The sequence below is a fragment of the Pogoniulus pusillus genome, chromosome 4, assembly GCF_015220805.1.
Source record: "Pogoniulus pusillus isolate bPogPus1 chromosome 4, bPogPus1.pri, whole genome shotgun sequence".
NCBI lineage: Eukaryota > Metazoa > Chordata > Aves > Piciformes > Lybiidae > Pogoniulus > Pogoniulus pusillus.
In genome coordinates this window covers 25,915,705-25,928,414 of record NC_087267.1, presented here as the reverse complement: position 1 = coordinate 25,928,414, position 12,710 = coordinate 25,915,705, and the positions used below count along the sequence as shown (strand labels likewise).

The 12,710-nt window shown below is 38.4% G+C and overlaps 1 protein-coding gene across 1 annotated transcript in view; it reads right to left on the bottom strand.

The window, feature by feature from the left end:
• Window positions 1–12,710, bottom strand: part of IL17REL (interleukin 17 receptor E like) — a 46,047-nt gene that overhangs the window by 19,073 nt on the left and 14,264 nt on the right. The window contains exons 2-6 of the mRNA XM_064142914.1: window positions 10,549–10,576; window positions 4,098–4,247; window positions 3,264–3,367; window positions 1,501–1,615; window positions 122–166 (exon numbers count right to left, since the gene is read on the bottom strand). Coding sequence (XP_063998984.1) covers window positions 122–166; window positions 1,501–1,615; window positions 3,264–3,367; window positions 4,098–4,247; window positions 10,549–10,576 — 442 coding nt within the window. The remainder of the gene's footprint in view (window positions 1–121; window positions 167–1,500; window positions 1,616–3,263; window positions 3,368–4,097; window positions 4,248–10,548; window positions 10,577–12,710) is intronic.

Sequence of the window (12,710 nt, the reverse complement as noted above, 5' to 3'; positions counted from 1 at the left end):
AATTAGAAGTAGTGCCAGTTTTAAATTATATTTCTTTCCCTGCTTATTGAGCTATGAAAACATATTGCATTGGTCACCAGAAATCTCCCACAGCTTCAAGTTTTATAGAAGATCAGCTTACCCAAACAAGATGGAATATATTTTCCCACATCACTGTTCCTGCAGTCTGCAAAATAGAAGCCAGAATTTTCTTCACTGCTGCCTTATTTATAGAACTGTGTAAATAAGCTACCAAATTATCCAATAGCTTCCCAACAGGCAACCCATCTCTTATACTCCTTTTTAAAGGCAGATTTTAATCCACTTGTAGATTTAAAAAAAAAAAAAAAAAGGCACTGTAACCACACACAGAGATTATATCACAACTTGCCTTAAGGAGCTCTCTCAACAGTGTGCATTTCCTACTGGAAAACATCAACAGTGGTTTAAGGTGGTAATCTGGAATATAACACTGCACTTCTTTACCTAGTACCTAACACTATCTTAAATAGTAATAATAATAATAATAATAATAATAATAATAATAACAGTAACTGCAGTTGTGCTTTCCTTGAAAGCTACTGCTGTTGTTTACCAGGCTTACTCCTCTGTTATAAACAATTGTATTTTCACTATTCTGACTCTGCTGTAGGTGTACAGAAAGCTCCCAGGGAGCTTACCAGAATTAGACCTTGGGTGACCCTTGCAGAATATCTAAAATTTGTATTCTCAAAGCTTAGATCTTGACTTAAGAACACTAAATCAGTTCCTAATATGCTGCCTGGTGTTTTCTCCTCTCCTTCCTTAAACCAATATTAGAGCAGCACTTTGCTCTCATTTCCTCACACAGTTCTTTTCCCCAGATAAATATTTCCTATTCTCATTTGTTTATTCAGCCTTGTAAAATGCCTTCAAATCAGGCTTTTTAAAGCCTTCCTCTTTATTCACAAGGTATATATCTACTTCAACGATGAACCAGAATTTATCAAGCAAACAAGAAGATTTTTAAATAGCAGAAGGCTTTACTGCTGTGGAAGCATGAAACAGCCACAATGTGTCCAATACTATGTGCAAAGTATGGTACTGTACCAAGGAGTCAACAGCAAGAGCCTCCCACCCACAGGCTCTGGGAGTGGGAAGGCAGGACAGTGAAAACAGGTTATAGAACATTTAGCTAAGGAAAGCAAAGAGGAAGCTTTTCACACTTTTTCATTAAGCTTTCCTTAATCTCTGAAACCACCAGTGGCCTAACTATGAGGAGAAGCAGAGTCTCTGTCCTAAGCAGCTAGAGCACGCAGAACTAAACCTGCAGGCAGAGAGAGAGCACATGCCAATCACAAGAAGGCAAATCAGGACAAACATAGAGTGTAGTTCAGTTTGCCATCAGATAGATTGGTGTATCCCAGAACAAGATTTTGCTTTGCTTTTTTTTTTTTTTTTTTTTCAATTTGTTGTTGTTTTTTTTTTTCCTCTTTGCAAAGACGTTTCTTGAAAAATGTCTGGCTTAAGATGTTTTCTTACCTTCAACATAATATTCCTGTCTCAGCTTGACTTCACAGTAATTTGGTACTGTTCTCATGGTCACATAGATGTGTTGTGCTACACTGACTTCAAAGCAATTGGATTGTATCTGTACCTGTTTAAAACATTTATAAGATCAATTTTGTTTGTAACTGCCAGGCACGTAAAACATTTTCACAATAGGAAAAAAAAATCTGTTTAGACATTTAATGGCAACTTCAGCAAATTTATCTACCCCATTGACAGTTTGTGAGAGATAAAGTAATTTTGGAAGTAAAAGCTGAGGTCCAGTACAGCAAGTCATTCTCTCACTGATACCAGCAACTGTTAAATTATATATAGGCTTTGATGTTGGGGGTACTGGTTTGGTACAAGGTATTTGGAGAGTAAAGGAGATTTTATGTTGCCATGCTAGTCACTGAACTGAAACTAAAAAATGTGTGCTAGTTTGAGCCTAGGTAGAATGTTTTGGTGAGAAGGATTAGATCATAGGCTGTGAAAGAAAAAAAAAATGGTGATGTCTACTTCACTCATAGGCTTGCTGAGATGTAAAACAACAAGAATCCAAACATAGATAAGGGAGTCGTTCTGCTTCTTCTGGGAGAAGTGGCTGAGCTGCATCTCTCTCTTTGGCCTCTCTGCCGTTTCTCTGATTAATCCACTTTGCTTCCTACCCCCCTGGCCAAACCTCCATTCTTCCTTGGGACTGGGGTAAGGTTGAAAGGGGTGAGGAGAAGGTGAAAGGGCGGTTGGGAGCCCCTCCTGGGTTTCTGGTTTCAGGTTTCTGGAAGGAGAGTTGTGTTTCTGTATTACCTTTTACCTTGTATATTTCTGTACATAACTGTATATACTGTAAATATCTGCTTGTATATTGTGCTAAGCTTCATTCAAATGTCCAGAGCCAGCTGAGCCTAGTCTAGGTGATTTTCAAAGGGGGGGGGGAGGGCAGGTAACACCCAAACCATCACAAAATGTCATTAAATATGTTTGTTGACTCTTTCCTATAAGCTTACTTTACTCTAAAAGCTACCAGTTGTTCATTGCTGGCCTCTAGGGGCATTTGATCAAGTGATAGAGAGCACAAACTGCAATTGCGGTTTAGGGAGAACTTTGTTTCACATGTGTAATCAATATAACATTTCCACAGCACATGAAGTAACACATTGTGTATGGGATTAATAACAGCTCTCCACCAGTAACTGAAAACAAAAACTTTCAAAAACAGTTGATCAAGGATGTTTTGGAAGGGGTGCAAATGTTAACAACAAGTACTCCTGAGTTCAGTTTGGTAAAAACCTGTGCTCTGCTGTTGAAATTATTCACATGAGCTCAGGGCAGATGTGCACAAGTGCTCAGGCATTTGGCTGTCTTCTAGATTTTACTGAACTGGTTGTACTTTTATAAATCATAGTTATGCACTTAGAAGTCCTGTGATGTTGCGATTCTTAGGAATCTGAGTTATAAAAGCTTCTCCACAACCCACTGGGCACAAAAAGAAAGCTAGCAAAATTTATATGAAACTTAGGCTTTGCATAGACAACTCAGCTTGCCAAAAGGTAAGTGAAAGAAGTTTAAAAAAAATGGGGAATAGGTTATAAAAAGACCTTTTGTTATGGAGCTTCATTTAACAAATGCTGAAGCATATATTTCATTGTTATTTCCCACAAAGTCAATAAGAGAAGAAAATAAGAGAGACACAAAATAAGTTGTTTTCCAAAGGCTCATAACATTTAAATGAAAAACAACCCAAAAGAGGAGCCTACCTTCTTTCCATTCTTGCTTTTTTTCCTAGCAAATCTCACACTTATGCACTGAGATTGCTGTGTGTCCAGTGAAAGAGTACATATTTCCAGCCCACGTATATTCTCTGAAATGAGTTAGGAATAGATTTCAAAAATATGAATTTGTCATCTTTAAGAAAAACAAAGTAAGGATTAAAATACATCATATCATACATTTTTCTTATTAGCAAAAGGCATAGGTATTTTATCTCTGGGGCATTATATATAACACACACATGAGGGTAGAAGCAAGGATTTCACATAGATTGCTACAAAGCTTTAATTATGCAAATTTTTTTTAATAAATCTGTTAACTCTGAGTGACAAACAGCAGGAAATGTCTCAGTGGTAACATACTAAGCACCTGCATGGCAGAGTATTAATAATTATAGACTTTGCCCAGAAAGTTTGAGTACTTTCATTTTATTTTAATGCAGAATTGTAAGTTCAGACACATTAAACCATTTCCCTTTCTGCTGAGGCAGTCACGCATGTCTGAGTTACCAGAGCAGACACAATTAGTATTTGTGTACATGCACATGTCTCAGAGCAAGAAAAAAAAGGGCAACAACATGTTTGGGACACTGTCAGAGAACAAATTAAGCATATTACATTGGGAGCAAAAATCCATTTTCCTTGAATTCATTATCTCACTTCTCATTCCTCTGAGAACGGTCACAGTTTTATCTGGATTTGTAATAAAATGGTTTCATAAAAAATTACTTTCTGATATAATTGGACACAAATACTATGACACAGACTGAGAGATAAACAAAAAGTAAACAGAAATTATTCAGTAGCAAATCTGCTTCCTACCATCTAGACTCAGAGTTCCTTTAATGTTTAAGTGAAGAGAGCATGGGCTTCCTCGGACACATTTCATCACTGTTGAGATCTTCATGCTTTTCAGTACCACAGAAGATAAAGATGCAGGAGCATCATGGCAGAAACTGTTAAAAATGCCACCTGCAATTACAAATACAAAGACAGAGAAATATCAATGTGCACAGTATACCTGGAGGAGAGAAAGCACCAAACGTGAAGTTCCAGCGCTACTGAAATCAGTAGGAAAGTTGCCATTCTCTTCAGCAAAGCCAATACTTTATGTAAGACTTTCACGAGGTCAACATAGCTAGCTGGCTTCACTAGCAAGTGTGGAAATTGGAAAGAACTACATTGCAGTTGGGGCTGGATAATAAACCCACAAGAGAAAGGAATCCCACTTCTAACAGTTAAGGCACACCTAGACTAACAGTGTTTTCAAATAATCCAATCTGTTAGATCATAACTAGTCTAATAGTTCATTTAAGCTTTCATTTTCCCCCCAAAACTATTGCCTGTATATTGTGAGCACTCTCGTGGGTAGTAACTGAATTTCAGCATTGCCTGATGGTCTCAACTGCTGTTAAAATACCACTTTCACACAAGAGGGCACCATTGCATTCCTAGTCATGGACAAGTCCCTCACACCTATAGGATTTCACTGTGTTTCCTACCAGAACAGCAAACCCAGAGTATTATCTAGGCCTTCTTCAGGATGTAAATAACAGACACAGAACACAGCTATTATGTTTGGTCTAATTTTCCTTTAGTCATCTCAAAGTCTTAGGATACCAGTTCAAACAGCTGCCAACGGTAGGATAATGTAAAAGGTGGGGGAAAGGGAAATCTTAAGGCCCCAAATGTCATGGGTTTTTTTGCTTCTTAAACTGCCTTACACAGAAATCATTTCTTATTTATGAATTTACATTGGTGAAGTAGATTAAATCCCCTTGAGCTTCTCTACCTCACATAACAATAGCCCTAAAAATTTAGGAGTTCAATAAATTAGCAAAATAGCCATGGAACTGGGATTTGTCCAAGGCAGCACAGCTCATTTTAGCTGTAACTACACCATCACAATTTCTTTGAATCATTCCTTGTCCTTCTCACTTTGGTACATAGCATGAAAGTTAAAAGGCACACAAGTAAAACAAGTTATCTTCATGCACATTCCCCCAAGGAGAGGCTGGAAGAAGAGAAAGACATTTGACTCTTATTAGTCATACTCCTAGAAGTAGTTCAACTAATATGGCAAAGAGCTGTATGAAACAGCAGTGTAACAATACTGAACTTAGCCTAAAATACATCATTTCAATCATCAGGAAAGGGCAAATCCCTTGATGTCTAGCCAAGGACTGTTGTCAATCATGGATGTTCATTGACTCACATGGAAGACAAACCCACAATTCTAACTGTGAGCAGGACGTGGAGAAATATGCGCAAAGTTCATCCATACTTATGCCTCCAGTGAAGGAAAATGCTCTAAATTTAAAGACAAAAAGTGTGTTAACCTGCACAGGACCTCTTTCTATATGATAGATCCCCACTTTCATAGTATTCAGTTGCAACTGAAGCCCAGCATCAGGAGTAAGATACTACTATGTGCAAGACTTTAAGAAAGGCTGACATAAATGTGACACCTTGGCTTGAATCTGTCAGACTGTAAGGTATCTTCACACTTGGTATCAGCAGATCATGGTCCTACTGTTGTGGTATGCCTGATAGGCCCAAAATAGGCTTATATACGTCTTGCCTTGCCTAGGCATGCTTTTCTGCTCCACCAGAGAGGCAAGTGTGGGAAATGGACACAACAGAACCTGTAGCCACTGAGTCTGGCCTGCCCAGGGTCCTGTGGTGTGAGGTACACACACTTACCTTGTGCCTGCCTAGTGCAAGACCTGTGCTTTTCCCAAATTAGGGAAAAGTGAGCCTGTGGCTTTGCCTAACATGGTATGGTTTGGCTAACTGCCATCCTGATTGGCTATGTCCAAAGGGCAATTAATCTCGGCCCACATTGATAGAAGGAGATACGCAGGTGAACAAACTGCTTTTGCTTCCCTGCTTCGCTTGCCTGCTCTTTGCTGTGCTCTCTCTGCTGTGTCCAGCCATGCTGCTATTGCACACTGCTTTATTGCCTGCCTGGTAAACTCCACTGCTGCGAGTTACCAGGAGCAGACCCTGGATGCCTGCACACGATTGGCCTGTGTGGCCAGCGTGACATGGTGCTGAGACTGCACGACATCTGCCTTCTGCACCTGAAGGTCCTGCCTAGAATTCCTGGACATATACACAGATCATCCAGAAGAAGCCAGGAGAACAAGGTCAGAGATTGTCTGCATCCTTTCCCCAGAAGCCAGCAAGATTCAAGTCCCAATACCCAACAAGACAGAGTCCCCTGAAAGCATCTGGGCACTGTCTGGACTGTGGCTAGCCCCTGTGAGGGTAATAATAATTTGCAAGTAAATGCTTAAATGCCTCTTTCTAATTCTCTACTGCCTTCTGTCATAGAGCAGAAAGAGCTTGAGCCCAGCTACTGGGCAAGTGGCATATTGACCACAAGCGGCATTTGACCGTGGAACCTTCTCTTCCAGTCCAATTAGTGTTTCTATATTTTGCTGGTTATTACTAGACCTAGGTATTACCCATAGAATGTTTCCATGAATGTGTAAGAACCAAAATATTATTAAAATTAGTGGTCGGGGGTGGCATTGGAGTTCTGAATAGCAAAATTAATGAACAATATTAATTTTGGAACTTATCTCACATCAATTAATTTCCCCTCTGCAATACCTACATGATACACATCAAAAGTCAGAAAAGACAAATGCTTCACATCTGAATCTTCCCTCCGTTGCCCTAGTTTTGTGCCATTAAACATGTTGAGAGGCAACAGGATCAATCCGCTCACAAGCAATTGGGAAGTTACTGCTCTTTGCTCTAAAATACACTTTCCTGACTGCATCATATGACTGACAGGAATTCTGATTAATTCCTTGGTTGTTGGTGTGAATCTCTTAATCTAGGCCTATAATCTTGTCCGTTACCATGTCAGTGCAGGAATGATTCAAGGGAAGATCCATATACATACACTGTCAAAGCTGACAGTTCTTTACAAAGTATTCTGTTTAGATTAATTTTACCATGTTATTTGACTCTACTTACTTTTAGGAGAGACTGTCAGGACTCAATTTAATTTGGTCCTTAGGTATGGTATTGTCAGATGTCATAGGCTGGGCACTTTTTCAGGAGGATTCTAAGTCATACCTAGGTGCATTCCTGATATTGGATTAGTACCAGGCAGATGCAGTTTTAGAGACTACTGTCAGTCCATAAGCAGGGACGCTGTTCTTGATCACAGTTTCTAGCTTCAAATTGAGAACAAAACTGGATAAAATTAAATCACTCTTTGACTTTGGATGTTTTTTACATTAATTTTATGACACATTCTCAGAATTGCACAAGATGCTGCTAAATGGAATGGGCTGCCCAGGGAGGTGGTAGAGTCACCATCCCTGGAGGTGTTCAAGAAAAGACTGGATGAGGCATTTAGTGGCATGGTCTAGTTGACTGAATAGGGCTGGGTGCTAGGTTGGACTGGATGATCTTGGAGGTCTCTTCCAACCTGGTTGATTCTATGATTCTATGAAAACTCATTAGTAATGATTTAAGTGGATCATACCATGCATGAGGCTATTAGTTTTGGATCACAACAAATATATGATACAAGGAAAATCTAACAAAAATAATTTTCATTCTTTAAATCATCATAGTGTGAGGCTCATTTCTGACTAATTCTTTAGTAAACTCTTACATTATCATTTGTTAATCCCCACCCCTAATTTTCTCTGGAATACACACCTCTCTCCTTGTTCTTACAAGTAGCTTGATCTGTATCCCAGAAGACATCTTGCTACACAAACCATCTCCTGAATAAATCATGCCTAAATTTAATGTTTATGAAATATAACTGTAATTAGCCCTGCATGATAGAGGGATTGTTGCTGTAATAAAAGATTCCGTAATTATGGACACACATGAGCCCAGGCATAAAGGCTTATTATTCAGCATGTAGACACTTTTCTTGTACTTTTGCCACCAGCACAACCACAGCAGATTATTTTTTAATCTCACGATGAAGCAATCAACCCAGAGCTGTCACAATAGCAAAACACACCTTATATACACTTGGGTAAGAGGAGCCAGTGGTAAGCAATGTAGACACATAGAAATTATTAGATGGATAGTTTAAAGCCTTAGGCAAGAAGATTAAATTGGAGAACACAAAAGAAATGCAGAAAAACTCCATTAATAACAGGCCTAGGACCAACCAAGACATCTTAACTTTGGTGGGGTTTTTTTGTTTGCTTCTTTTTTGTCTTGCAAACTCTTAAATACTCAGGACACTGACAGTGCTAGACCTATGGGCATATCTAAAGCACACTAAAATTGCTTCACTGGAGAGTCATTCCATGAGCATAAATTACAGTAGTATTTCAAAACTATTTACATACAATTTACCGCAGTATCTGCTGTATCTATGAATTAGGATGATTCAACAAAATTCATAAGCAAACTACACATGTTCTATTACGATAACCACATGGTGCACTTCAGTTAATAAATACAAAAACTTTACTACTTAAAAGTACTTACACCAATTATGAAATTCATTAAATTTCAAACCGGCAATCTCTCTTTAACAACACCTTTCAGTGCACAGTAAATTAGAAGAGTTTCACAGCTGTGGGTTCAGAAAATATTTCAAGGATAATAGACAACATGGTGCCAAATAAATTTTCTGACTTTTTTTTTTTTTTTAAAATCATAGTTATATTGAAATCCATGTCTGGATATATTACAGCGAATTTCAAATGCTACAGTAGACTTTGTGTACCACGCATAATCTAGAAGAGCAACAGGGAGAAGGCAGAGCAAAGCTGTTATCAAATACTAATGTGCTGATATCTGAAAGATCTAGGAAATAAAGCCATCTCTTCGTTGCAGCTAAAAGCAATGACTACTGCAAAGGTGCTCTATTACTCAGTTAAGTTATTTCAAGGTAATTTTACTTCAAACAGTATTTTTTTTAAATTACTGTAGAAAAGGAACTATGAAAATTAGTACACAAATATTGGTGCATAACTGATTTGAATGAAGGCTAAAAAAAGTGCTTTTTCATCAGCCCTATAAGGCTGAGTCATCCTACATGTTATTCGCATCAAAGATAACTGATAAGTCATTTTGAGGCAGCACTGAAAACCTACAACTGTCTCTCCTTCATGTACATCATCTTGAAAGACAAGGATCTTTAGTTCACAAAATTTTCAGTGTTCAAAGTCTATATTCAGCTAAGAGATCTAGATCAACAACTAGACTAATTTTATGTGCATCATCTAAGCACCTCTGGCTGTCAAGTGAGAAGGAGAACCCTTCTCCCTGTCTCCTAGCACATAAATCACCTTATACTAAGATAAGTGGGATGAATCACTGCCTCATGGTACCTGTAGAGAGTCTCTACTATCTAGATCTGCACTGTAGAATATCGAGCACAGATTTTTAACTCGTAACTAATAGTGTTGCAGGTGCCCTTTCCTTTAGGAGCAGAGTTGAAGAGTTTGGTTTCCTCAGCCTGTGTTGCCCGAGGGCATGAATACAAGCTTTAGCTAGGTAGGACAAAGGTCAATGTCCCTGTTTCTTCTTTTATGTTCCACTTAGTTTGCCTAGCAGCTCAGCTGCTTAAACCTAAAAAGATTCATTGGCAGTCCTTGGGCTAGCCACCGATGGTTCGCTCTGCTCACCAGCAGAAGACTAGAGATTTTTTGCAGGTGGGACTTTCAACTGCATTCCTTCCACTGCTATGTTCTTCCTCTCTGCCTCAACACAAAGCCCATTGATTCATGCTTTCAGACAGTCCTAGCTGGAGACTCAGCTTTAAGCACTGCATGTTTCCACGATGCCTTTCCCGATCTGTGTGCCATGGAACCCACAGACAGGGAGAATCTACAGTGCCGAGGCACGAGCATGTGAGATGCTGATGCAGTGTCCTCTCAGAGGGGACTGCTTGCAATGCAGCTGCCTCGTACTTGCCTCTCCTGTGCGTGCACTGGAGGAATAATTGATGGATGCTTCGAGGTTCAGGTAATTCAAGTGCCTGTAATATTTACTGTAGGCAATAAGTAGAAACAATAAAAACCATGTGGAATAAGAAAATTCTCCCAACAACCATCTACAGTAACAAAAGTCATAAACCACTAATGCACAGTCTATACAATAACCTATCAATTATCAGAAACGACCGATTTTCAGCGTTTTGTACAAGGAAGCTGGTGGCAAACACCGTCATGACAGCGATTTGATGTCACCAGGAAAGTGGCTTTATTACCTGCAATAAATTCTCTTTGTCTTGCAAAAAACAAATGTAATAATGTGAATGAGGTATACTCACTTGAAGGTTTGCTTTTACAATGAATCCCCTGCAAATAGAAACAAAAATACTATAAAAGCTGAAGGAGTGTTAGAAACAAATATAGCTTAGCCATTGTACACAAATAGAAATATACCTTAAACAAGTCAACACTTTCACAGTCCACAACAGAAATAATTTTCAAGATTTTTAAAAAAAACTGTGAAAATTTACATCACTACTGTATTTGACACCCTGATACATATTTGGGACACAAGATCAGCATCATCTTTATTTTCATCTATTTCTACTGAGGTGTTACTGTTCTAACAATTATCACAATTCCATCAAATAGGTACATCATTTTATGAGGTTCTGCCACGTACACTGACCAATAGCTTTACTGTAGACTGCTTCATACCAAGGCAAAGAAATCAAGTTATTTTTTAAGTAAAAGATATCTAGGACATTAATAATTATTAAACAATATGATATGCTTCTGAGCACTGAAATTCATCCCTCTCAGAAAATCATAACTTGAACTGTGTGCCTTGCAGTACGAAATGGACTGTACAGTACTACTAGAGCCACAAACTCATAAGTTTGATAATTTACCAAACCCTTTCATATTTTTAACATTTTGCAGCCAGACTCATTGCTAAGGTAACTTCTGAGAGTTCCCAACTGCCAGCCAGAATTTTTTAGAACATCATCTTGAACCTCTGTAATTTTTTTTCTGGTTACAGTCACAGTGTAGAAGCACCTTAGAAAAAAAATCAAAATCTCATTCAATTGTCAACAAAAATCTGACAAAACTCAGAGGACTCAGCATTTAACTTATAGAAGATCACTGCTTTGGAGCCCCTTTCTGGGGGGCTGGAAAATGCAAATTGTATGTGAGCAAATTATCTTAAGTTATAAACATGAAAAAAACCTACTCACTTCTGTGTTGCCGTAGGATGGTGCAGAAATCCTCCTATAGGTTCTAGTCTATCCTAACTAATTAATTGTTTTTCAGTGTTGCTCAGACGAATCCTACCACCTGAGCATTTTCCACGACCATCTTGCATTTATCTTCTCATCCACAGTACAAAAAAAATATATCCATTAGCGCTTTCTGTTCTGGCAGGCAGATGTTTTCTCATTCTAGGGCACTTGGTTTTGCTGTGGGTGAGGAGCTTTTGGGGAGGTTTACATCAATAGTCAAACATTTCTCAAACACTAGTCAGTTATAGTGGGCATTTGGTTACAGCTCAATTCTTTCTCATTCTTTTTTTTTTCCATTTATTTTAAATAAGTATTTCTTTTTATTCTGCAGTACCAAGGAGGCATGGGGTCCCATTTTCTTTGAAAAATCATTTTGCAGAGTAGCTGAAAGAGATCAATTGTCTCAAAGAAGAAGTCAAAAAAACTTACCAAGTTCCTCTCCTGCTTTCTATATCTTTTGTTTTCAGGAATTCTCAGTGATGAATGCAATAGAAAAACATAACACACTAAAACCATAATGGAAATTTTCTTCCTCTTTCACAAATGCTGTGGGTGTCTTTTATGCAAAAATGAGATTCCAAGCATGGTAGTACATTTTACTTCTATGCAGAGAGCATCTTTGACTCACATCTGCTTTGGCAGAGTGCCTAACCAATATATACTTACACAATGCACAGACAGTTAGGGATTTTCCTATTTCTCCAGGGTTTTCCCCATTTGTGGTTTTACTCAACTGTATCTAGAGGTTATCTGAGCAGACACCACCAACATTCAGCATTCTGAATAGAAGGTGTGGCGCCAACATTTTAGCTAGCACAGCAACTTCTTCTCAATGTAAGCCAATTGTAACATCACATCGTTTTGTCTAAAGACTGTAGAGAAGAAAGTGAGATCTGAAGAGAAAGACTTGAATTTGAGGACATAGAAAGTATTTTAATGAATTAAAAATCCCAAGGAAAATAAACAAAGTTTATACTTGCTTTCCATTTCTTATACTATGTCCAGGCACTGAATCAAGTGCAGAATTCTGGAATTTTTATCCTGCATGTTCTGTCACACAGGAAAGAGTCTGGGGCAAATTCAGTTTCATAGTCTGCATGTTAGCCATATTGTACCTTGCTAGTAGTAGAGTTGATGGCAGCTCTTCCACAACTCCATAAGGAATAGTAATACACCCAAAACTGCCTCAAAATATGTTCATTAATTTGGACTAAGTT